Below are 27,808 nucleotides of genomic sequence, written 5' to 3'. Positions count from 1 at the left end.
GTGCATTCCAATCACGTCCCCTGCAATGTCTTGTGTAGGTGTAGCTGGACTCCTTGCAGCACAGGAGCAGAGCATGGACCCCCATCTACCAGGATTCTGGGTGGTAAGTGCACACTGCACTGCTGTGTCTACATGTAGGTGTGCAAGGCATCATTGTGTCTTGATGAAGACATCCCCCCCCACTAGTCTCCCCTCTTGTTGCTTTGTCTTGCTCCTTTGGGCTCTAGGAGAATTAGCCTGAGTCACTGCTCACGTCACTTGTTCTTCCCCAGCTATTGGCATGGGGATGGGAGGGAGAAGCTCTCCTTATTATTAGCACTGGAGAGACAGTGTGTAAAAAGCTGAGGCTGGATCCCTAGCACAGTCAGTGCATCTCTGCATCCATCAGCTGAAATCACTGCAGCCTGACAGGTAGGAGCTTCCCCCAGGCTCTGCTCTCCTCACCACTGCTGGTGCTGATCATCTGCTCTGGGTGGACAGGAATGCCGTGCTCCTGCTTGGAGGGGTGCAGGTGCTGCTGCTGCTGCTGCTGCTATAAGGGATGCTGTGGAGTAGCTGGGAAATATGGTGAGTCCATCACCGCAGCAGAGACTGGACAGAGGTGTGAATGATGCTCTATGTATAAAGATGAGTCAGGCTTTAATCTGATGAGATGCTTGCTATCTTCATTCTGATGCATATGTATAGGGGGTCGGTAGCTGCTTGCTTACCTGATTAATATGTGTAGGAGCTATAGGAATAGATGCTGGTTGAGTATGTATTCGATGATGGGGCATGTATTAGATTGCTGGCTGGTAGCTTCTACTGGTGGATATGGATGATATTTGTGACTGTATAGATTAGATTGCTGGATGGTTGCTTCTACTGGTGGATGAAGGTGAGATTTGTGATTGTATAGATTAGATTGCTGGATGGTTGCTTCTACTGGTGGATATGGATGATATTTGTGATTGTATAGATTAGATTGCTGGATGGTTGCTTCTACTGGTGGATGAAGGTGAGATTTGTGATTGTATAGATTAGATTGCTGGATGGTTGCTTCTACTGGTGGATATGGATGATATTTGTGATTGTATAGATTAGATTGCTAGCTGGTAGCTTCTACTGGTGGATGTGGATGATATTTGTGATTGTATAGATTAGATTGCTGGATGGTAGCCTCTACTGGTGGATATGGATGATATTTGTGATTGCATAGATTAGATTGCTGGATGGTTGCTTCTACTGGTGGATATGGATGATATTTGTGATTGTATAGATTAGATTGCTGGATGGTTGCTTCTACTGGTGGATATGGATGATATTTGTGATTGTATAGATTAGATTGCTGGATGGTTGCTTCTACTGGTGGATATGGATGATATTTGTGATTGTATAGATTAGATTGCTAGCTGGTAGCTTCTACTGGTGGATGTGGATGATATTTGTGATTGTATAGATTAGATTGCTGGATGGTAGCCTCTACTGGTGGATATGGATGATATTTGTGATTGCATAGATTAGATTGCTGGATGGTTGCTTCTACTGGTGGATATGGATGATATTTGTGATTGTATAGATTAGATTGCTGGATGGTTGCTTCTACTGGTGGATATGGATGATATTTGTGATTGTATAGATTAGATTGCTGGATGGTAGCCTCTACTGGTGGATATGGATGATATTTGTGATTGCATAGATTAGATTGCTGGATGGTTGCTTCTACTGGTGGATGAAGGTGAGATTTGTGATTGTATAGATTAGATTGCTGGATGGTTGCTTCTACTGGTGGATATGGATGATATTTGTGATTGTATAGATTAGATTGCTGGATGGTTGCTTCTACTGGTAGATGAAGGTGAGATTTGTGATTGTATAGATTAGATTGCTGGATGGTTGCTTCTACTGGTGGATATGGATGATATTTGTGATTGTATAGATTAGATTGCTGGATGGTTGCTTCTACTGGTAGATGAAGGTGAGATTTGTGATTGTATAGATTAGATTGCTGGATGGTTGTTTCTACTGGTGGATGTGGATGATTTTTGTGATTGTATAGATTAGATTGCTGGATGGTTGCCTCTACTGGTAGATGAAGGTGAGATTTGTGATTGCATAGATTAGATTGCTAGGTGGTTGCCTCTAATGGTGGATGTGGATGATATTTGTGATTGCATAGATTAGATTGCTGGATGGTTGCTTCTAATGGTGGATATGGATGATATTTGTGATTGTATAGATTAGATTGCTGGATGGTTGCTTCTACTGGTGGATGAAGGTGAGATTTGTGATTGTATATATTAGATTGCTGGATGGTTGCTTCTACTGGTGGATGTGGATGATGTTTGTCATTGTATAGATTAGATTGCTGGATGGTTGTTTCTAATGGTGGATGTGGATGATATTTGTGATTGCATAGATTAGATTGCTAGCTCTTTGCTTCTACTGGTGAATGACGGTGAGATCTGGTAATGTATAGATTAGATGTATGTTTATGGTGTATGGGATTGCTGATGGATAAAGATTGCTTATTCCTCCAGATGTATATAGTTTAGCTATGGCTGCTGGTAGATTGTCAGAAGTGTCCTTCTTTATCTGTGTCTTTTCCTTACAGAGGGAGCTATAGAAAGCTTGTGAAGAGCGTCAGCAGCAGCATCAGTCTGTAGCGTGCCATCTGGTAGAAGAAGCAGCGGTCCGGGAGACCGTCCGGGCTCTACTCACTGTATACACCTGCCCAGCGGGCTCTAATGATGCTTCACATCACCTAACACCAAGTCTTCTGCTGAGGATTATGACCCCCACTATCCTGTGAAGAAGACAGCCTGCTACCAGGAGGAGGCTCTGCACCCAGCACTGGGGTTAGAGGGGATTTGCCTGCTCTTCTGTAGGGTCGGTGGGAGCTGGCAGCGATTATGGGCCTTTGGAAAGGAGGGCATGGACCCACTATAACGCCATTGTGGTGCTTTACCACCTGCTGGATCTTCCTTGGCTTATTTTGGAGGGCACTGGCCTGCCCTGATTCCTGCACTTGTAATGCCACAAGGATCTCATGTGATAATTCCCTGAGTATCGGAGCTTTCCCGGTGCTGAAGGACATCTCCCATGCTGCCAACATCACTGAAATGTAAGTACACCCAGAGATAAGAGATATGATAATATATATATATATATATATATATATATATATATATATATATATATCCTGTTTTATGATATCCTTCTACAGATCATCCAGGAGTGGGGGATGGGTGCTGGTAGGAAGCTTTAAAAGCCTAACTGTGATTTCCCTTAACTTGACTCCTGCTGATATGACTTTAAGACCATTTAGATAATAAATCTCAATTGCTCCATAGCTCTATTCCCTAGACAGAGATCTGATGACAAGACTCAGAGACTGGAGCATCTAAAGCTGCTCCTGCATAGACCACAGTGCTTTCAGTCTTAGACTTTTAGTTCCATGGCACAGGCCACCCTTGTCTGAAATCTTAGGCACAGTGTTGGTGCCTGCTGCACCCAATGCTGCTGCTACTGCCTAGAAGACGCCATTCTCAGGTCTAAGACACAGTGCTAGAGGCTGGTTCACTTGATGCTGCTACTCTACAGACCACCTACATTGTTAGCACCTACTCTCTTTAATGGATGCACATTAGAACCTGGCTAAACATTCTAATTATACCACCAATGGCACCATATCAGTGGAGAAATGTTTTTACATTGTCTATAGGATATCCTAGATGTCTATAGGAAAGCTTGTTTTGTCCAGAAGGATATGATTATGGTTAGGACCAACATTATTCTGCATTGTTGGAGATGGACATAGAAGTGAGAAAACCATCAGCTATGTCCTTCCAGGAGCCAGTCAGTGTATGCTCATTATTTTCACACCATGCCTGTAATCCTATCCACACATTTACTAAGGAATCCATTGGAAAGCATCTAGCCTAACTTATAGTCTTATCTCATTACTACAAGTATATATTCCACTGATAGATCAATTTTTACCTCTACTTCAGAGCATATCCTCCTGATCTGTAATAATGTTAATAGTCTTTTTATCCAGAACATCAGTGCTTCAAGTGAAGCAGGAAATCAATAGGGTCCAGACAGAAAGAAATAGTCAAATCCACTGAAGAAAGGCTGGTCTGGTTAGCAGTTTATATCATGTTTCTGAAGAACTGCACCTACTGTGCAGGTTACCTGCTGTCTAATGCATGGGAGTCACAACCCCTGTGCATTCCCTATGGCTTCTGCATGTGTGGGTCTGTGAGTGGTAGGAGATGGTTCCCTTTTACTCCTCTACCTACTAAGCCCATATTAGGAATCTCCTTCCTGTCTTGATCCTTCACTGGTTCCTTGGCACTTAGTAGGTGACACTTCAGCATAGGAGGTATTAAAACGGACAAACTGGAGAAACATTGAACACTGCTTTTACATAATAATCTGGTTGGCATCTAGGGTGGCCTTGTGTGAATGCATGTTATGTGTGAAGAAGATGCTGCTCTCTGCACAGTTTGATCTACAGATCTGGTTGGACATGGGTGTTAAGGTGTTATGATATTGATGGAATTTGTGTTGGTGGGGTGTTTTATATGCTGACTAATTCAAGCATAGTGATTTTGTGATGCACCATATTTATCTCACAGAATAATATATCACCTTCTCTGCATTTTGTTTGACATAAGGGCTATCATGGCAGTTCCACCAGGGGTGTAGCTTAAGGGCGTCTAGAGGTTGCAGTTGGAGTTAGAAGGGGCCTAAAAGCCCCTAATGTATCATATAGGTGGGGTTTGAACCCTGTTCCACCTGTAATAGGATGAGCCCGTTACACATTTTGCACTAGGATCCAGGAGCTTCAAGTTACCTCTTGATATTAGTAAAATAAATAATTAATACATCATTTTTGCCTATTATGGACATTATTACTACTGCTCAAGCTGATGGAGTAAAGATGAATACTGGCAGTTCTGATCTGAATAGAAGGTGGGGTACACTTGTCCTGAGAGCTCCTAACCAAGGTGTGTTCAGCTAGTACACCCAGACGGCTATTGTCTGGCATGTCATTCATGCATGAAACCAGAAGTTGCTGAAGTTTAGCAAGTTTTTTGTATGTTCAGTCCATTCAGGATATATCTAAATTTCTACATATCATTTCTGCTTTAATAAAACTCCTAAATAAAAACCATCACTATAAGCTGGTTAGGAAGACTGGTCATTATCTACCAGACACTTGCTTGGATTACATTATATTGGACGGCTAGTCTGCTGGTTTTATTACAGTACAATACAAGCCATTTATTAATGTGTTTGATTTTACAACTACAATTATGGTTCAGATCAGTGAAGCTAATTGGCTAAGTGGTTAAAATAATTGCACTTATGCTTTTTTTTTTTATTCAGTGTTCTTAATGATATTATACTGGAAATCATAAAATCCACCCTGTGCATGTAGTTATCATAATCAGTGTACTGGGTATTTCACTGTATGACTGTGTAATCCCTGCTTCTGTATATTTGTCTTTGAAACAATGAATTATTATTTGAACCTCTTAGTATTTCTTTGACACTAGTTCTTTGATACAATCCACACCTCACTGACTAGCAAGTGTCATTCACAAAGGGGACATGTTGGGCATTTTTGAAGCTTGCAGGGTTACTGTATGGTTTCATGATCTAGGAGTGGTATTTTTGTGGACATTTCCCTTCATTGACTTCAGTGGGGAAAAATGCAACTTGAAAAGGTACATGTTGGATTTAATAATAATTGCTACATATACTGAGCCCTCTAAAATCACACTGTCAAACCTGTTTAATAGTAAATGAACTTTGCAAATTAAATGATTTAACTCTGGACAGTTTGTTTTTAACCATCTGCTATTTATTTGTATCTCTTTGACTAGGATATCTAGTATGGGTGGTCCTATCACAGAAATGCTTACGTATGTACAGTGAGATATATCTCATTGAATCAGTCACAATAAGGATTGTTTTTCTATGGAAAGTCCTCAATAATTGGAAATGGATTTTTCAGCATAATACATAGAATAAGTTTTTAATGATTAGAGAGATTTGTTTCTCACATTCCTAACCTAGTTCTTTACCTCATCATCACACTGAGGCAACATTATCTGCTTCGAACTTAAATGCACTATAACCAGAAAAATCATCTAGATTTATCCACAATACCAACAATTGCTTTTCTGTATATGAAAGTTGTTAATAACACACAACACATTTATCACATAGATCTTTTCATGTTTCTCATGGATGTGTCTTACAGACTTACCTCTCTAGGTCTATAAGCCACTAGAGGTCTAGTATTTTTGTAGCTCTTGCATTATCCTGAGAATTTCCTTCTTAGCAGAATCTAAAGGCCTCTTGACCTCCAAAACAAATGTCTTCAATCTACAATGAGGCTTCATTCATGTGATCATACCTAGAAAGGAATACACTTGAAAAAGTCTAAAAATGGAAAAAGGAAACTTAAACATTTTGCAGTATTTTGTGACACTGTGCCTTTAACTAAAGTACTTTTTCAGTTTAATATATATTACATATCAATCTAAATCAGCTGCTTATAGTATATACATGTGTGTCTAGATTAGTAACTGACAGAATTTATATAAACATTTCAATTTGCATTTAATATTAGAATTCTATGAACAACCAGAAGATATACATAAACCAGCAGGCGTTGCATTGTGAGCCCCATTGGGGACAAGGTGACACTAATGTCTGTAAAGCGCTGCGGAATATGTCAGTGCTATATAAGTGCATCAAATAAATAAATATTGCATGTTCTTCAACATGAACCATAAAAGCAAGAACAAAATGTATTACTATCATGGCTATACTTTCCTTCAAGTGAGGTAAAAGATTAATTTTACTGCTCTGGCTCTGTATTTAAATACCCTGACAAGGACAGCTTGGGTTGTTGGCACTTCCCTGGCATCTAGTACTCAGGGCACATGTTCTTTCAGCCCCTGAAAAGCAAGTTAAAGTTAAAAAGCTAGGGTTGCCAACATCTTATATAAATGAGCTTTCTGTTTTACAATCACTAGTATAGATTTTGTGTATTACATGTTTATTTGCTGTTTAGACATTTGGACCATTGGATTGCATTTATATTTTATTTTTTATTTTACAACGTAAAAAGATATACACACTTGTATTATTATTTTTACCTATTGCCGGTGGTTGATTGGACTTTCAGGACACCTAATAGGTGATATTTACTATACATAGATACATTTGATTATTATTATTTAATAATAATAATAAAATAAATGAATAAAATTACATAGTACCATTAGGCTGCGCAAAGTCCACATTTGTGTGCAAGCAATCTTCATGAAATCTGCACCAAAACTGCACAGAAAAGCTCCAGTTAAATCTGCACAATTTATTGCATCTTTGTTGTGTTTTCTATGCGTTTTTTTTGTGCCGAGTGGATTTTCCGCAGAGCTCACCTTTCCTCCGAAAAGGGTGAAATCCGCACAAGAAAAATTCAGCAACAATTGGCATGCTGCAAATTTCAAAATCCGCACAGCAGGTCAATTTCCGCATCTAAGAAAAAAAGCAAAGTGTACATGAGATTTGTTTCATCCATACACTTTGCTGGTACTGTACTATGCTGCGGGTTTTCCACACAAAATCCACACAGAAAAAAATGCACGTAATTTGCAGCCATCCATTGAGAGCTTTCTGGAAATATGCTGTGGAACTAGCCAAAAGTCTGCACAGGCTAATATCCACCATGAAATCTGCATGTGTAGAAGCTGTATAGTATAGAAGCTGATTTCTAAAACTATACTAACTTAAGTGTGCAGGAATTAAATTCCTTGATTGTTTTACTTAGGAGAATGTATTTTTACCATGATGACAATTAGCGTCCGTAACCGCATGGACCACTAAATAGGCCCAGAATATGCTCAGAATAGGCATCGGAATGTTCTTAGAAATGGCTGTGTGAACTTTTTTCTGGCTTTTTTTCACCTATAATGAAAGAGATGTAACAACGCCTGAAAAGAAAACGCCAGAGCTACAGCATGCTATGTTTTTGAAAAGAAGGCAGAAAGACAAAAAACGCCAGTAGTAAAAAATAAAATAAAAAAAAGTTTGTGTGTCCTGCGTTTCATATTAACCATAGAACTGACATGCTGATGCTACTTGAAGCAAAAAAATTGCAGTTGAAAAAAGGGCACAAAAAATGCAGAAAAACGTGAAAAGTAAAGTAACCTATTTTTATGCAGCATGTCCCTATAATCAGCTTGTCCTCATGAACCTATTGATATTGTAGGAAGATATCATTTGCAGGGTTAGGGCTGTAGATGCCACTAAGGTATATTACTACATTAATCTGTGTGAATATTAAAAATTCTAGATTTTTTCAATTTTGTCCTTTCACTGCACTTTGCAATAAGGGATACCAAATGTCACTAGTTTTTCCACCACTCCAACATTCAGGGTCAGAATTTTAGACAGTGAAGGAACTACAATGAGGAAACCTGTCATACATATAGCTTTGGGTAGTGGCTGGTTGTAGCCATTTCAGTTAGGCCTTATGCACATGAACGTACTTTCTTTCCGTGTCCATTCTTTTTTTTGCAGACCGTATACGGAAACATTCATTTCAATGGGTCCTCAAAGAAAACGGAAGGTACTCTGTGTGCATTCTGTTTCCATATGTCCATATTTTCGTTCCGCAAAAAATAGAATATGTCCTATTATTGTCCGCATTACGGACAAGGATAGTACTGTTCTATTAGGGGCCAGCTGTTCCGTTCCGCAAAATACGGAATTCACACAGACGTCATCGTTATTTTTTGACATACGGTCGTGTGCATGAGGCCTTAGCTTTAGGCTTTGTTCACATTCCTTTCAGGACAATTAATAATGAACCCTAACTGATCAGAAACCAGCACCTGTGTGAACAGAGCCCTATTTACTGAAATTTACTTACATTATTACGTTATATTACGTTCCGTTATATTTTGATGGCAATACATGTGGGGAGAAGGCTCCATCTGGTACACAGCTTGTTTAGTCACTCCCTGCTATCTCAATGAGCTTCTATTTCTCTTTAGTGTTATTGTTGCTATTCTTTATTATAATATGCTTTTGTCCATTATCAGACTGAATATTTCTATATTATAGTGTTACTTAGTGTTAATATGGTCTGACATATCTTCTACTGCATATCTGAGAGTTAGGCCCCTTTCATACGGGCGTGTTTTCCACGCGGGTGCAATGCATGACGTGAACGCATTGCGCCCGCACTGAATCCTAACCCATCCATTTCTATGGGGCTGTGTACATGAGCGATGTTTTTCATGCATCACTTGTGCGTTGCGTGAAAGTCGCAGCATGTTCTATATTCTGCGTTTTTCACGCAATGCAGGCCTCATAGAAGTGAATGGGGCTGCGTGAAAATCGCATTGCATCCGCAAGCAAGTGCGGATGCAATGCGATTTTCACGGATGGTTGCTAAGGAGATGATGTTAATAAATATGAATGAGCCCCGGGACCCCATTAAAGTCCATTTACTTTATTATTTTCCATTATAACATAAACTACCACACCTTCTTTTAGACATTTAGCTCCACTGCATTTTGCCTGGTATATAACCTTAGACTACCCACTGCGTTCACTATATGATAATCTTAATAAACTTCTTATCCTCATAAAACATTTTTTAGGTTTGAAAGTTTATATAGTTGAATTAAAGCCATCCTTAAATAATCCAACTTGCAATAAAATGGAAAAAAAAATCCTTCCCAATGTCTACTGGCAGTTGGGCAGATCCTAAGATCAAGAACTGGTCCATGAACAAGGATATGTAAAAATGTATGATTGCTGGGACTTGACACTAGTCACAATAACAGGGGTTCCAAGTCCCCCGTTTGTGGTCACCCATGCACAATAATGTTCCATTCACTGTCTATGGCCCAAACATTGTACTTAGCTATCTCCATGAGTCCCATGGACTTTGAATACAGTGGCAGTGTGCATGTGTGATCACCATTCTATTTAAACATTGATTTCAGGAACCCCATTTTCATGATCTGTGGGAGTCCTAGTCGGACCTCCAGGATAAATAGGGTAATATGTGTATGAGGTAATATATTTTGTCTTTTGATGGTGAGATTGCTCAGATGTTCAAAGATTTGTATTATATGGTCAGTCTCAGTTAAGCAATAAGGAACAGTTCTAATCATAGGCATTGCTCAATAACTCATGGCTCAGTTATTTACCCAAAAGACTTAGGTCTGCGGGAAACAAATCCAGGAACAGTCTGCCGGATCCATGAATACTGAGTGCTGCTGTGTGCTGCCGAGATACCGTCCAGCCACATTCCCTATAATGGGCACCAGCGGAGATTCGGCCGCTACCCAGCAAATATACCAAGAAGCGGGCGGACGAAAACTGCACCGTGCCAGGATTTGTCCGGCCACTGATCGTCAAATTTGCCGGGTTGTGGCCGGATCTCCGTTGTTGCCCATTATGGTGAATGGGGCTGGGCGGTATCTCAGCAGCGCACTGTAGCGCGTGGTATTCATAGATCCGGCACACTGTTCCCAGCTGAAACAGCCTGCTCCATCTATTTACACCAAATGTGAAACAGACCTTATGCCAAATGGTGTGGTTCTGTTACAGTTGCAACGCGACCATGCTGTGGTTGAGTACCACTGCAGTCATATAGGCCGCAGCTGCCTCTCATTAACTGCTTCATGACCGCCCATTGACTATAAACGTCCTTGGGCTGGTCGTTTATCTCTGAATGGACGTTCTGGAAAGTCCATTCAGAGATGGCAGCTGCACGCTAATCGTGCAGCTGCCGAGTGGGGCCCGCTGTCAGTGACAGCAGGGCACCCCAGAGAGAAGGCAGGGACAGTTCCCAGGTTTTCCTGCCTTCTAGATTGCTGTATACACAGCTATGCGCTTCCTGTCCCAGCCCGGTGGTCATGTGACCGCCGGGGCCGGGAGAGTGCAGGAGCTGTCCGGTCTTCCACAGACCTCGATCAGCCCTGCACTGAGGCTGTACAGTGCTGTATAGGGCTGTACAGCCTCGCTGGAGGGTTTATTTCCCCTGTAACTGGGGCTATTATGTCAACCCCAGTTACAGGAGAAATCAATAGTGAAAAAAAAAAGTGAAGTTAAATGTCCCCCAGAGGTCTTGTATGACCTTATGGGGGACGCAAAGTGTAAAATAAAAAATAAAAAAAGAAAGTGTTTTATAAAAAAAAATTAAAAAAGGTTTCGCATGTAAAAAAATTAATTAATTAAGTATTTACAGGGTTTTTTTTAAATAGAAAAAAAAAAATAATATAAATATATTTGGTATTGACGCATCCGCGACGGCCGGCTCTTTAAATATATCACATGATCCACCCTGTCCGATAAACATCATAAAAAATAAAAACTGTGTCACCTTACATCATAAAAAGTGCAACACCAAGTAATCAAAAAGGCGTATGTCCCACAAAATGGTACCAATAAAACAGTCAACTCATCCCGCAAAAAATGAGCCCCTACATAAGAAAATCGCTCAAAAAGTTATAAAAACTATGACTCTCAGACAATGGAGACACTAAAATATGATTTTTTTTTTGCTTCAAAACTGCTATTATTGTGTTAAAGTTAAATAATAGTAAAAACCTGCTCTATAAAAATATCACATGACTTAACCCCTCAGGTGAACACCGTAAAAAAAAAAAAAAAAACTGTGACAAAAAAGCAATTTTTTTGTCACCTAACATCACATAAATTGCAACACCAAGCGATCAAAAAGGTGAATGCCCCCCAAAATAGTACCAATCAAACTTTAACCTCATCCCGCAAAAAATGAGAACCTAACTAAGACAATTGGTCAAAAAATAAAAAAGCTATGGCTCTCAGACTGTGGAGACACTAAAACATTTTTTTGTTTGTTTCAAAAATGCTTATATTGTGTAAAACTTGAATAAATAAGAAAAAGTATACATATTGTCACATCCATAACTATCTGTTCTATAAAAATATCACATGACCTAACCCCTCAGGTGAACGCTTTAAAAATAAATAAATAAAAAACTGCTAAAACAACCAATTTTTTGGTCACCTTGCCCTATAAAGTGTAATAATGAATGATCAAAAAATCATTAGCACCCAAAATGGTACCAATAAAAACATCAACTCTTCCTGCAGAAAAATTAGCCCCTGTACAAGACGATCGGCAGAAAAATAAAAAAAATATGGCGTTCAGAAAATGGAGACAAAAAACATAATTTTTTTCAAAAATGCTTTATTATGTAAAACTGAAACAAACAAACAAAGAAAGTAGACATATTTGATATCATTGCATCTGTAACAACCTGCTCTATAAAAATAGCACATGATCTAACCTGTCAAATGAATGTTGTGAAAAATAAAAAAATTAAAACAGTGCCAAAACAACCATTTTTTTGGTTACCCTGCCTCACAAAAAACGTTTCTTCTGTGCCATGCTGTGTGCCCTTACATGAGTTTACCACCACATGTGGGGTGTTTCTGTAAACCGCAGAATCATGGTAATTAATATTGAGTTTTGTTTGGCTGTTAACCCTCGATGTGTTAAAGAAAAAAATAGATTAAAATGGAAAATCTGCCCAAAAAGTGAAATTTAGAAATTTAATCTCTATTTTCCTTTAATTCTTGTGGAACACCTAAAGGTTAACAAAGTTTGTAAAATCAGTTTTGAGTAACTTGAGGGGTGTAGTTTCTACAATGGGGTCATTTATGGGGGGTTTCCACTATGTAAGCCCCACAAAGTAACTTCAGAGGGGTCCTTAAAAAGTGGGTTTTGAAAATTTTCTTAAAAATTTTAAAAAATTGCTTCTAAAATTCTAAGCCTTCTAACGTCCTAAAAAAATAAAATTACATTTACAAAATGATGCCAACATAAGGTAGACATATGGGGAATGTTAAGTAATAAATATTTTATGAAGTATCACTTTCTGTTTAAAAAAGCTGAGAAATTGAAATTTTGAAAATTGTGAATTTTTTAAAATTTTTGGTAAATTTGGGATTTTTTCATCCCAAAAAAAAGTCGCCACCAAAAATATTTAGTTGGACAGCCTTTAGCTCTGATTACGGCACACATTCGCTGTGGCATTGTTTCGATAAGCTTCTGCAATGCCACAAGATTTATTTCCATCCAGTGTTGCATACATTTTTCACCAAGATCTTGCATTGATGATGGTAGAGTCTGACTGCTGCGCAAAGCCTTCTCCAGCACATCCCAAAGATTCTCAATGGGGTTGAAGTCTGGACTCTGTGGTGGCCAATCCATGTGTGAAAATGATATCTCATGCTCCCTGAACCACTCTTTCACAATCTGAGCCCGATGAATCCTGGCATTGTCATCTTGGAATATGCCCATGCCATCAGGGAAGAACAAATCCATTGATGGAATAACCTGGTCATTCAGTATGTTCAGGTAGTCAGGTGACCTCATTCTTGGAGCACATACTGTTGCTGAACCTAGACCTGACCAACTGCAGCAACCCCAGATCATAGCACTGGCCCCACAGGCTTGTACAGTAGGCACTAGGCATGATGGGTGCATCACTTCATCTGCCTCTCTTCTTACCCTGATGCGCCCATCACTCTGGAACAGGGTAAATCTGGACTCATCAGACCACATGACCTTCTTCCATTGCTCCAGAGTCCAAGCTTTATGCTCCCTAGCAAATTGAAGCCTTTTTTTCTGGTTTGCCTCACTGATTAGTGGTTTTCTTACAGCTACACAGCTGTTCAGTCCCAATCCCTTGAGTTCCCTTCGCATTGTGCATGTGGAAATGCTCTTACTTTCACTATTAAACATAGCCCTGAGTTCTACTGTTGTTTTTCTTTGATTTGATTTCACCAAACCACGATCAGTCAGGATTTTTTTTCGGCCACATTTCTTCCTCGAATACGATGGGTCCCCACTATCCTTCCAGTTTTTAATAATGCGTTGGACAGTTCATAACCCAATTTTATGTTTCTGCAATCTCCTTAGATGTTTTCTCTGCTTGATGCATGCCAATGATTTGACCCTTCTCAAAGAGACTAACATCTTTTCCACGACCACGAGATGTGTCTTTCGACATGATTGTTTAAAAAATGAGAAGCAACTCATTGTACCAGTTGGGGTTAAATAACTTGTTGCCAGCTGAAAAATAATCGCCCATGCAGTAATTATCCAATAGGAGGCTCATAACTATTTGCTTAGTTAAATCCAGGTGGCGACTTTTTTTTTGGACAGGCAGTGTATATTGACTCATGAAGTACAATGTGTGATGAGAAAACAATCTCAGAATGGCTTGAATAAATAAGTGTTCCAAAGTTATTACCACATAAAGTGGCACATGTCAGATTTGCAAAATTAGGCCTGGTCAGGAAGGGGGTAAATGGCCCGGTCTGGAAGTGATTAAAGGGTTTCTGTCACCCCATTAAACCTTTTTTTTTTTTTTTAATAATAATCCCTATAGTGTGATCTCATGATACATAATCAAATTAATAATTTTGGTTCAGTAGATTTTGCTAAAAAACGATTTTTAAAATATGCTAATTACCTTGCTACCAGCAAGTAGGGCGTCTACTTGCTGGTAGCAGCCGCATCCTCCTCTGGTAATGACGCCCCCTCGGCAACATGATTGCCAGGGCCAGGGAAGGGAATCTTTCTGTGCTGGCGCTGTTAGAAATCTCGCGCCTGCGCCGTACCTGGCTTCAATCGGCGCAGGCGCACTGAGAGGCGGCCGCTCGCTCGACCGCTCTATCCTCAATGCGCCTGCGTCGATGACGTCATCGCATACACCCGGAAGAGAAGACGCCGGCATCGCTGGAAGGAGGCGGAGAGTCTGGATGACGTTGCTGGATGCTCGAATCAGGTAAGTATGTACATAATAAGCATGCTGCCACAAAAACCACCAACGAAATGGGACTAAAAAACAATAAATAATTGTTATCAAAATTACAATTATTAACACTATACCACCAACGATTGAAGCCAGGTACGGCGCAGGCGCGAGATTTCAAATTCAAACAGCGCCAGCACAGAAGGATTCCCTTCCCTGGCCCTGTCAATCATGTTGCCGAGGGGGCGTCATTACCAGAGGAGGATGCGGCTGCTACCAGCAAGTAGACACCCTACTTGCTGGTAGCAAGGTAATTAGCATATTTTAAAAATCGTTTTTTAGCAAAATCTACTGAACCAAAATTATTAATTTGATTATGTATCATGAGATCGCACTATAGGGATTATTATTAAAGAAAAAAAAAAAAAAAACGGTTTAATGGGGTGACAGAAACCCTTTAAACTAATTAGACCGTAGTGTTCAGTGGGTCTGTATTGTTAATGGCCGCGCAAAACCTTCAATACCAACCACGTGGACAATAACAATATAGACTCACTGAAGAGTGCAGTCTCATTAGTCTAATTTGAGACAGCTGTGGCCCATATAACCGCGACACAACCATTGGCCAGCTAGTGAGCAATTTGTGGCCAGCTCTTAAGTAATCTGTGACCAACCTTTTGAGGAATATGTGGCCAGCTTTTGAGAAGCAATGTTAACGGGACACTTCCGTCGGAAAAATATATATTTTAAAACTCCTTATTTTGGCAGTTTTTTTTTATCATTTCCGCAGCACTATGCCATTGAATGCTTAATACAAAATAGCGCCCTTCTATCAGCACTGAGATAAAACCTATAAACAGTGTAAATAGCTAATCAATGAGTAATCAATGTGTGAGGAAAAGATAGAAAATCTGCTAGTAAAATAGTAAATTAGTATAGAATAACAGTATGTCAGCTCTCTTGATAGGCCTAGATAAAGATCAGACCACCATATCAGGCCTCAAATCCAACCCCCATATCACACCTCAGATCACACCCCATATCAGATTCTCAAACCCCCATATCAGATCCTCAGATGAGCCCCCCCATCAGACTCCTTCCCATTTCAGACCTCAGATCAGATCCCCATTAGACCTCCATGTGAGTCCCCCCCCATATCAGACCTCAGATCAGAACCCTTTAGACCTCCATGTCAGACCTCCGCATCAGACCTCAGATCAGGACTTCATGTCAAACTCCCTATATCAGATGAAATGTGTCTTATAAAGTGAAAAATACAGTGCCACTGGCAAGGGTCCATTCGCAACTGTACCACTGTGACCCTTATAGCTACGCCAGTGTTTACTATATTCAGTTTGGATGGGGTTACATTTGCTAGATCTTAAAGATGCTGGCAAGGTCCACTGACAAATAATTATGTCTCAGGGCTGCCAGACTCGCTCTGCATCTCCACATAAGAGAATTAGCACTACAAGATACTGACAGATTTCCTGCTGTTTGTAGTGGTCAGTTCAAAGGGATTGTCCAGGAATTGTTTAATGTCCCCCACCCAGCAGTACCTGGAAAAAGATCTATACTTTCCTGCTCCTCGCGGTTCAATTCCAGCTTTGTGGCTCCCCAAATGTCTTCAGTAGACGTCAGGTCCTCACCTGTCAACTTCCACACAGATAGGATCACATTCACCATTGCAGCTAATAACTGGCCTCAGCAAAGATCAAAGATGTGTGCCCAATAATCCTGGACAGCCCCTGTAAGCAGAGCAGGACACTTATGTATTAGTGTTGAGCGCGAATATTCGAATTGCGAATTTTAATTGCGAATATCGCCTTTTTGAGAATTTGCGAATATTCAGAATAAAGTGCTATATATTCGTATTTGCGAATAGTGTTGATCGCGAATATTCTAATCACGCAAATTTATCGCGAATATCGGCACTTAGCAACATCACTAGCAACCAATAAGGAAATTGCCTACCCCTTAGTGTTGATCACAAATATACCAATCGCTAATTTTTATCGTGAATATATTACATTGCCGATTTTCGCAATCAATGAAATAATGACTGGAGATCACGAATTTTCAAATTTTCGAATTTATGGCGAATATTAGGCCAAAAATTTGTGAAATATCGCAAATTCGAATATTGCCTATGCCGCTCATCAATATTATGTATAACACTTACAATACATAGAAGTGATCTAAAATGGAAAGATAATACATTTATATGGTTAGTCCTGGACAGGCCATTTGAGGGTTTATCTGAACTCCTTGAATAATGACCCCCCCAATGCCCGTACACCTCATATAGATTATACAGTACTTACCACTCCCAGGCACCTGCATCGCTCCTGATCCCTGCATCCTAAGAAGACAGGTTGGCATTAGCAGGAGGTGCTTCAAACCCACATGCAGTTGTGCATATATATAGGGGAGCAAATCCTGCACTTGTGGCCCGTTGCTAATGGCAATCCCCAGCAAAATGCATACAATGGAGGATGCCCGCGGCGAACCACAAGTACCACAATAGACATCCTACACAAGGTAACAAGTGCGGATGTAATAATTAATATAACAATATAACAAAACAATAACAAACACAGGTGCACTCTGCAGTATTACTAAATCCTCAAACTGATTTTAAAATTGAGAGATTAGTCAACATGTCCTACGGTGTAGAACATGTCTAAGCCCGGACACCGCGACAAGGTTTCTCAAGTAGCCCGGGACCCTACACTCTCCTACCTGAGCCGTATGGGCGATACCAGGAGCCAGTGGGCAAATTACAGGAGCATAAGGCCGACTCACAAACAACTCACCAGTTACCTCCAGCATGTGGCCATGCCTGCAATGGGAGGAGGGAGGAGTCTGTGAGTCCCACTCAAGACTTGCTGATATGTCCCAGGCCTCACAGGTCCACCTAAATGTGACCTGTAGATGGAAAACAGGCACATTTAAATAGGAGTTTATACACCTCCAGGAATCTATATATACAAACTAAGAAGACAGGTTGGCATTAGCAGGAGGTGCTGTAAGCCCACATGCAGTTGTGCATATATATAGGGGAGCAAATCCTGCACTTGTGGCCCGTTGCTAATGGCAATCCCCAGCAAAATGCATACAATGGAGGATGCCCGCGGCGAACCACAAGTACCACAATAGACATCCTACACAAGGTAACAAGTGCGGATGTAATAATTAATATAACAATATAACAAAACAATAACAAACACAGGTGCACTCTGCAGTATTACTAAATCCTCAAACTGATTTTAAAATTGAGAGATTAGTCAACATGTCCTACGGTGTAGAACATGTCTAAGCCCGGACACCGCGACAAGGTTTCTCAAGTAGCCCGGGACCCTACACTCTCCTACCTGAGCCGTATGGGCGATACCAGGAGCCAGTGGGCAAATTACAGGAGCATAAGGCCGACTCACAAACAACTCACCAGTTACCTCCAGCATGTGGCTATGCCTGCAATGGGAGGAGGGAGGAGTCTGTGAGTCCCACTCAAGACTTGCTGATATGTCCCAGGCCTCACAGGTGCACCTAAATGTGACCTGTAGATGGAAAACAGGCACATTTAAATAGGAGTTTATACACCTCCAGGAATCTATATATACAAACTAAGAAGACAGGTTGGCATTAGCAGGAGGTGCTTCAAACCCACATGCAGTTGTGCATATATATAGGGGAGCAAATCCTGCATCCAGCGCGAGGACGGGGGGTTAAGCGGGGAGTGGGGTAAGTATAATCTATATGAGGTGCCCGGCATTGGGGAAGGGGGGTCATTAATAGGGGTTGCATAATCCCTTTAAGCATGGCAGGATGTTTACCTGTATAACACTTAAAATGCATAGAAGTGATCTTACATAGAAGATACACTTATATGGTTCTTAAGAAATCTGAGGCATACTTGTACATCTATTTTGGTGCTTTTCAGAACAAAATTTTTTCATTTAAATGGGTTTTCCAGGATTTTTATTATTGATGTTGTAGGATAAGCTATCAATGTCTGATCATCAGGGGTCTAACATACTGCACCCCTGACATCAGCTACTTGGTGGTATCACCGCTAGAGACGAGCAAATTATTTAAAAAATTCAATTCGGACGGTTCGCTGAATTTTCCGAAACAATTTGATCCGAATTTATTTACGGTGAATCACGTTAAAAAACAGCTATTTCCTAGCTGCAGAGAGCCTTTATAGGGGTGTAGAACACTGTGCCTTGCAGTAACACGCATGGGGAGTCTGCTGTGGTAGTGAAACAATACTGTGAGTCAGTATGACACGCAGATGACAGGCGTCGCACTTAGAATCACTGCACACTTCACATATTAGGGCAGGTACAGGGCCAAAACTGACCAAATAACTCAAGTATGAACTCAGCCTTACAGGTTGATGTTAGCATCAAGAAGAAGCACACTCCTTTTACACTGTCGTCAGCTGATTCCACATAGATGTCTACAGAACCTGTTCTATTAAACGCTTATACAAGTAGAGCCCCCCAACAGAGTGGAGAGGGTGTCAGCAGTAAGTTTGTGTTGATGTCACTGATTATTTTGCCCTTCCTCTGATCCGTCAGAACAATAACCCGCAAAAAAACTGATCCTGTCTGTTGAGCATCCGCCTTTACTTGGTCAGCATTTGGTCAGTAATCCATCAGTATTGCTAATGGCAAAAAATAAACAGGAGTGGATCCAAAACAGAGATGACATGTGAATGGAATATTTGCATGTCTTCTGTGTTTTGAACCCACTCCTGCTTTTGGCTACCAAATCATAAGCCAATTCTGATGGGACCATACAGGCCTTACAGCTGCTACACAGAAAGGATCTGTTGTGCGTATCATTTTTCCTTCCTTCTGACAGATCAGAAGAAGGGTCAAATTAATGGTGATGTCATTCAGGCCAAAAAGGAAAAATAGTGGCCCAGTCATGGAGTGGGAAGGGTGGGAGAACAACTTGAGAAGTCCACAGAGTGGCCCAATGAAATAGTGGTGAGGTGGAAGCAGCATGAGGAGACCACAGAGTGGCCCAGTGACATAGTGGTGAGGTAGCAGCAGCAGCAGCAGCATGAGGAGGCCACAGAGTGGCACAATGACAGAGTGGGAAGGTGGAAGCAGCAGCATGAGGAGGCCACAGAGTGGCAAGGTGACATAGTGTTGAGGTAGAAGCAGCAGCATGAGGAGGCCACAGAGTGGCAAGGTGACATAGTGTGGAGGTGGCAGCAGCATGAGGAGACCACAGAGGGGCAAGGTGACATAGTGTGAAGGTGGCAGCTACAGCAGCAAGAGGAGACCACAGAGTGACCCGGTGACAGAGTGGAGAGGTGGGTGGCAATAAAAGTACCCACTGACGATGGTGGGTGTAAGAAGGAGCACTTGGCATCAGATATGTGGCATCAGGTGGGTGGCAGCATCAGAATAGTAGCTGAGGCAGGTAGCCAGAATAAAACCGGTCTCTTTTGTCAAGGTTTGAGTAAGGCAGCATGGATGATCTAATCTGATGCATCAGGCATTGGTTGGTGGAAATCCTGGCTGATCCACGCCTGATTCATCTTGACAAAGGTCAGTCTCTCCACATTTTGGGTGGACAGACGAGTTCTCCTTGGCGTAACTATGGCCCCCGCCGCACTAAACACCCGCTCTGATGCCACACCATTGGCCGGGCAGGACAGCTTTTCCAGGGCAAACTCTGCCAGTTGCAGCCACAAATCCAGTTTGGCTGCCCATTAGTCCAGCGGATCTTCAATGTGGGGTGGCAGGGTACTGTCCAAGTATGCCACCACCTGCTGGTTCAGGTTCTGCTCCAGGTCTAGCTGCTGCTGGTGAGTAGTTTCTTTACTAGGCGGGTTAAGAAAACTGCTCATCGATGACTCTAGACTCAAGCTGCTGCTGATGGAGCTGGTACTGTTCCTACCCCCTCACCCTGCCACAGCAGCCATGGCAGTGGAACGAGAGCGCAGAGGGCCCCTCCGGTCAGACCTGCGAGAGGATGGACGATGGCGTAGATAGGCAGCGGCCAAATAACTACATAGGATGTCTCTATAGTAGTTCAGTTTGTCCTCCCTCTCAGCAGGTGGACTGGTAGCGAGGGTCCAACAAGGTTGAGAGCCAAAAGTCAGCCCTCTGCCAAATGGTGACAATTCGGCTGTCACTACCCAAGTAAGTGAGCATGCAGCGGGCCATTTGTGCAAGTGACTTGGAGGGACTCCCTACCTCCCTCTCCACTGCATACTGCCACGGTGTGTCTGGGTCATCTGCCTCATCCTTCTCATCTCCCTCTTGCTCCTCCGACTGCTCCTCCTCTCCTGTCACCTGTATAGAAAAACCACCCATTTCGCTACACATTGCTTGTGCTCCAATGTCCTCCTCCTCCTCCAGTTCAGCTCCCACAGGGCTCATGTGGCCGTGAGATGTTGGCGCCACATTTCCAGTCCCCTGACCAGCCAGATTTACCAGCATTTCTTTCAGGATATGAAGCAGTGGAATGACGTTGTTCATCCCATAGTCCTGGCGATTGACAAATAATGTGGCATCCTCAAAGGGCTTGAGCAAACGCATGAGCTGCCACTGGCTTACATTGAATTTACACAGGGGAGTACTCCTGTCCGCTTGGATCATCAAGAAATTGTTTATAGCCTTTCTCTGTTCGTATAGTCGGTCCAACATATGGAGGGTGGAATTCCAATGGGTGGAAACATTGCATATCAGCCTATGTTGGGGGATGCCGTTCTGCCCCTGCAGCTCAAGGAGGGTGTGCTTGGTGGTGTACGAGTGGCTGAAGTGAATGCAAAGTTTCCTGGCCATTTTTAGGATGCCTTGCAGATGGGGGGAAGACTTCAGGAACCGCTTGACAACCAGATTGAACGCGTGCACCATGCAGGGCGCATGGCTCAGCCCTCCTTGATGCAGCGCCGACACCATGTTCTTCCCGTTGTCAGTCACCATGGTTCCGATTTTGAGTTGTTGCGGAGAAAGACAGGATTTGATTTCTTGATGAAGGACACAGAGCAGTTTCTCCCCTGTGTGACTCCATTCACCCAGGCAAATGAGGTACTTATTTTTGCTATTAATACAGCGCAACAATGTCTGTATGACAATGTAAATTCACAGCAGAACGGCTAATAAGATGTATTCTTTTTCCTATTAATACACCCCCTAAAAATGTATATAACAATCACAATTCACTGCAGAACGACTAATGGGACGTACGTATTTATTCTATTAATACACTGCGTAAATGGTGTAGTAAAATGGAACTTCACCGCTGAACGGCAAATAATATATATTTTTTGCCCATAATATACCCCAAAAAGGGCTTTCATTTTCTCCCTTCACCACACAATGGCTAATAAGCCCTTTTTCTTTTTCCCCACTAAGACACGCCAAAAAAAGGCTTTAGAACATATAACTGCTGCCGTGAACGGCAAAAAATTTTTTTTTTTGCCACTAATACACGCCAAAAAGGGCTTTAATTTTCTCACTTCACCACACAACGGCTAATAAGCCCATTTTCTTTTTCCCCACTAATACAAGCCAAAAAGAGGCTTTAGACAGATAACTGCGGCCGTGAACGGCAAATAATATTTTTTTTGCCACTAGTACACGCCAAACAGGGCTGTAGTTTTATCACTTCACCACACAACGGCTAATGAGCCCCGATTTTCCCCCCAACTAATACACGGCAAAAAAAGGCTTTAGAACATATAACTGCGACCGTGAATGGCAAATAATACATTTTTTGGCCACTAATATACATCAAAAAGGGCTGTAATTTTCTCACTTCACCACACAACAGCTAATAAGCCCTTTTTCTTTTTCCCCACTAATACACAACAACAAAAAGGGAAATGATGAAAATGGAGATTTGATCAAATCCCTAAGATGAAAATGGAGATTTGATCAAATCCCTAAGGGAGATGATCAATTCACGGAAGATGATGTTCCATAAAGAAAGTAAGTGATTTGATCATCAAACCACTTAACTGTTTTAGTGAAAAGTTTAATATTTTTGATAATATAATAATAATATGAAATAATATTGTTTAGATATTTGGATCGGAGTCAGACTTTCTCTTCAAAATCAATATTGTTTAGATATTTGGATCAGAGTCAGACTTTCTCTTCAAAATCAAAGATTTTTTAGTACCTACTTCCATAACATCGTATTTTTTTCCATAATAGTACTGTTTATGTGTCCGTTGTAGTTTAAGTAGTGGTGCTAATTTAAATTGCTCAATGACTGTGGTAGCTTCTTCTATCCTTTTGCGAGTCCACAAAGATTTTTCTTTATCATGCCGCTTGTTTTTGTTCAAAACCGTCCTGATTAGAGTTGAGCGGACACCTGGATGTTCGGGTTCAACGGGTTCGGCCGTTCTTCAGAAAAAAGTTAGAGTTCGGGACCCGAACTTGACCCAAACTTGACCTCGAACCTGAACCCCATTGAAGTCAATGGGGACCCGAAGTTTTGAGCACTAAAATGGCTGTAAAAATGTCATGGAAAGGGCTAGAGGGCTGCAAATGTCATCAAAATGTGGTTAAGAGCATAGCAAGTGCTCTGCAAACAAATGTGGATAGGGAAATGACTTAAAATAACATAAAATACATAAAAATAAAAAATAATAATCTTGCTCTAGGAGGACCAGGTCCATATGGAGTAGGAGGTTGAGGAGGCGGTGGATGTGGTGGTGTAGGTGGAAGCAGCGGTGGAGGAGGAGGTAGCCTACACTTCTTTTTGGTTTTAAATGTATTTGTATTTTTTTAAATTAGGGTACACCCCAAAACATTGGGAAATATAACCTGTGATAACCCCCTCCAGTCATGCTAAACACACGTTCAGACAATACACTGGCTGCAGGGCAGGCCAGCACCTCCAAGGGGTAAATGGCAAGCTCAGGTCATGTGCCCAATTTGGAGACCCAGAAGTTGATGAGGCTGACCCCTGTCAGTCAGTTCGTGTAGGCGTGTGCACACTTACTGCCCCACCATGTCGCATGTCCCCGTGATGTTCACGATCCAATTTGATATCTGCTCTATCAACTTTCGATATTCTTTTATGCGCCTACCATGGTGATCACGGGTGGCGGGGAATCAGGGTTCCAGGCCAGAGAGGGAGCGTGAGAAAGAGAGACCACATCCAAGGGAGGATTCATTTTTTCTAATTTAAAATTATAGAGCTGAAATATGGGAGAAATTATTAAAGCTTATAAGTGTGACAACTTTTCAAAGTTTAAGCATTGAATGAAAGGATGTGGCGCGCATTAATTACTGAATAATATATTAAATTGTATTCCCTGTCACCAATGCATAGCAAATGTTTATTCACGTCTAAAATTGTATAATGTCAACCCAAGAATGTAACAGAAAAATTATTGAAATTTATTAAGCTGTTAACTAGGTAGAGGAGGGGTATATTACACCCAAAAATTGGTGAATTTCACCAAAAAATGTAACTGACAATTTTTTTTTTAAACCTGTCTACTAGGTATAGCAGTGGTACATCACACCCAAAAATTGGTGAATTTCACCGGAAAATGTAACTGACTATTTTTTTTTTTTTTTAACCTGTCTACTAGGTATAGCAGTGGTACTATACACCCAAAAATTGGTGAATTTCACCCGAAAATGTTAATGACAATTATTATTTTTTAAACGGCCTACTAGGTATAGCAGTGGTACTATACACCCCAAAATTTGTGAATTTCACCCGAAAATGTTAATGACAATTTATTTTATTTTTTTAACCGGCCTACTAGGTATAGCAGTGGTACTATACACCCAAAAATTTGTGAATTTCACCCGAAAATGTAAATGACAAAGTAGTGAAATGATATAAAATAAAACACGTACAAATAAAAAAATAAAATTTGATTTATGAGGTGGAATTCCATATGGAGTAGGAGTTTGAGGAGGCGGTGGACGTACTGTAGCGGTGTAGGTGGAAGCGGCGGTGGAGGAGGACGAGGTAGCCAACACAGGTTTTTGGTTTTAATTTAATTTTTTTAAATTAGGGTACACTCCAAAAGAGTGTGAAATATCCGAAATACAAGAATGAGCAATTGCGCTGCAGTATAACAATGACTGGTTAGTGCCGGTATACATGTCTATTCTGGACAAGGTACGGATAAGTCCTGAGGGATCCATGCCTGGTTGATTTTAATGAATGTGAGCTTGTCCACATTGGCTGTGGACAGGCGGCTGCGCTTGTCTGTGATGACGCCCCCTGCCGTGCTAAACAACGTTCAGATAATACACTGGCTGCAGGGCAGGTCAGCACCTCCAAGGCGTAAAGGGCAAGCTCAGGCCATGTGCCCAATTTGGAGACCCAGAAGTTGAAGGGGTCAGACCCGTCATTCAGTACGAGTAGGCACACATACTGCTCCACCATGTTGGTGAAATGCTGCCTCCCGCTAAGATGTTCCATATCAGCTGGTGGTGCTGGTTGTTGTGGCGTGCTGACAAGGTTTTTCCACATTTCGGCCATGCTAACCCTGCCTTCTGAGGTGCTGGCGGTGCCCCAGCTGCTTCGGCGACCTCTTCCTCTGCCTTCGCCTTGTGCTTCCACTGTGCCCCCGCTGTCAGGTGGGAATGCCACCAGCAGCGTGTCTACCAGCGTGCGCTTGTACTCGCACATCTTACGATCACGCTCCAGTGAGGGAATTAAGGACGGTACGTTGTCCTTGTAACGGGGATCCAGCAGCGTGGCCACCCAGTAATCAGCACAAGTTAGAATGTGGGCAACTCGGCGGAGACACTGCAGTATGTAATCGCTCATGTGTGCCAGGCTGCCCAGAGGCAATGAAAAGCTGTCCTCTGTGGGAGGTGTATCGTCTGTGTCCTCTGTATCCCCCCAACCACGCACCAGTGATGGCCATGAGCTGGTCTGGGTGCCACCCTGCTGTGAACATGGTTCCTCCTCCTCCATCTCCTCCTCCTCACCCTCCACCTCCTCATCCTCCATAACTGTGCCCTGGCTGGACAATTGTGTACCTTGGGTTTGTGGGTACAGGAACCCACCCTCGGAGCCACTTGGGAATGACTGGCCGGAAACCCTACGAAATGATCCCTCTTCCTCCTCCTCCTCCTGTGCCACATCCTCTTCCATCATCGCCAGGAGCGTTTTTTCAAGGAGGCATAGAAGTGGGATAGTAACGCTGAGAACGGCGTTATCGGCACTGGCCATGTTGGTGGAGTACTCGAAACAGCGCAACAAGGAACACAGGTCTCGCATGGAGGCCCAGTCATTGATGGTGAAGTGGTGAAGTGGTGCTGTTCCGCCGAGCGACTCACCCGTTCGTGCTGCAGCTGAAACTCCACTATCGCCTGCTGCTGCTCGCACAGTCTGGCCAGCATGTACAAGGTGGAGTTTCACCTTGTGGGCACGTCGCATATTAGGCGGTGAGCGGGAAGACCGAAGTTACGCTGCAGCGCTGACAGGCGTTCAGCAGCAGGGTGAGAACGCTGCTCACGCAGCAGCTCTGACATATCGGGGTACGTTTTAAGGAATCTCTGCACCACCAAATTCAGCACATGCGCCAGACAAGGGATGTGCGTTAAACCGGCTAGTCCCAGAGCTGCTACGAGATTTCGCCCATTATCGCACACTACCAGGCCGGGCTTGAGGCTGACTGGCACAAACCACTCATCGGTCTGTTGTTCAAGGCCCGTCAACAGCTCCTGCGTGGTGTGAGGTTTGTCCCCAAAACAGATAAGTTTTAAAACTGCCTGCTGTCATTTACCCCTGGCTGTGCTGAAGTTGGTTGTAAAGGTGTTACGCTGACCGGATGAGGAGCTGGTAGAGGATGAGGAAGTGGAGTAGGAGGAGGAAGCAACAGGAGGCAAACGCCCTGCAATCCTCGGTGGTGGAAGGACATGCGCCAAACTGCTATCCGCCTCAGGCCCAGCCGCCACTGCATTTACCCAGTGTGCTGTTATGGAGATATAATGTCCCTGACCGTGCTTACTGGTCCACGTATCCGTAGTCAGGTGCACCTTGCCACAGATGGCGTTGCGCAGTGCACACCTGATTTTGTCCCCCACTTGGTTGTGCAGGGAAGGGATGGCTAGCCTGGAAAAGTAGTGGCGGCTGGGCATGACGTACTGTGGGACAGCCACCGCCATAAGGCCTTTAAAACTATCCGTCTCCACCAGACGGAATGACAGCATTTCAAAGGCCAGTAATTTAGAAATGCTGGCATTCAGGGCTAGGGATCGCGGGTGGGTAGGGGGGTACTTCCTCTTCCTCTCCAGCGTTTGGGAGATGGAGAGCTGAACGCTTCCATGGGACATTATGGAGATGCTTGGTGACCCAGGTGTTGGTGTTGCTGGCAGATCCTCTGTTTGAGGGGTGGCACTGTCACTCCAGAGGTTGATGAAGAGGCCGAGACTGCAGCAGAAGAGGAAGCAGGAGGAGCCAGAGACCTTTCTTGGTTTTTGAGGTGTCTACTCCACTGCAGCTCGTGCTTTACACTTAAATGCCTGGTCATGCATATTGTGCTCAGGTTGAGAACATTTATGCCTCGCTTCAGGCTCTGATTGCGTGCAAACCACTCATGTCTTGTCGTCAGCACATTGTCTAAAGAACTGCCACGCCAGGGAACTCCTTGGAGCTGGCTTTGGTGTGCTCGGTCCCTTGCTGCGGTGGGCAGTAGCAGGCATACCGTCTAGAGGACGGCCGCTCCGCTTTTGCACCCTGCTCCCTCTTCTGCTGTGCTGGTGGCTCTGTGCGACCACCGCCTCTTCCTCCGAACTACATAGGTCACTCGCATGACCTTGATTCCATGTGGGGTCAAGGACCTCATCGTCCTCCACATCATCTTCCACTCAGTCTTCACCCCTGACTTCCTTGTCGGTCTGCACACTTTCGAAAGCCCCAGCAGTTGGCACCTGTGTTTCGTCATCATCCGAGACGTGCTGCGATGGTCCTCCCATGTACTCATCTTGAAAGATAAGTGGTTTGGCATCGGTGCA

At 42.6% G+C, this 27,808-nt stretch overlaps 1 protein-coding gene and 1 long non-coding RNA gene across 2 annotated transcripts in view; both read left to right on the top strand.

Moving 5' to 3' along the window:
- Positions 1–419: 419 nt before the first annotated feature.
- The window catches only part of NTRK2 (neurotrophic receptor tyrosine kinase 2), a 292,678-nt gene continuing 265,289 nt past the window's right edge, over positions 420–27,808 (top strand). The window contains exons 1-2 of the mRNA XM_040417023.1: positions 420–567; positions 2,594–3,103. Coding sequence (XP_040272957.1) covers positions 2,892–3,103 — 212 coding nt within the window. The 5' untranslated portion in view covers positions 420–567; positions 2,594–2,891. The remainder of the gene's footprint in view (positions 568–2,593; positions 3,104–27,808) is intronic.
- LOC120989117 overlaps positions 6,470–27,808 on the top strand; it is a 28,111-nt gene continuing 6,772 nt past the window's right edge. The window contains exons 1-2 of the long non-coding RNA XR_005776227.1: positions 6,470–6,480; positions 10,314–10,318. This is a non-coding gene — a long non-coding RNA (uncharacterized LOC120989117). The remainder of the gene's footprint in view (positions 6,481–10,313; positions 10,319–27,808) is intronic.

This window comes from Bufo bufo, chromosome 2 (assembly GCF_905171765.1).
Source record: "Bufo bufo chromosome 2, aBufBuf1.1, whole genome shotgun sequence".
NCBI lineage: Eukaryota > Metazoa > Chordata > Amphibia > Anura > Bufonidae > Bufo > Bufo bufo.
This window is presented reverse-complemented; position numbering and strand designations above follow the sequence as displayed.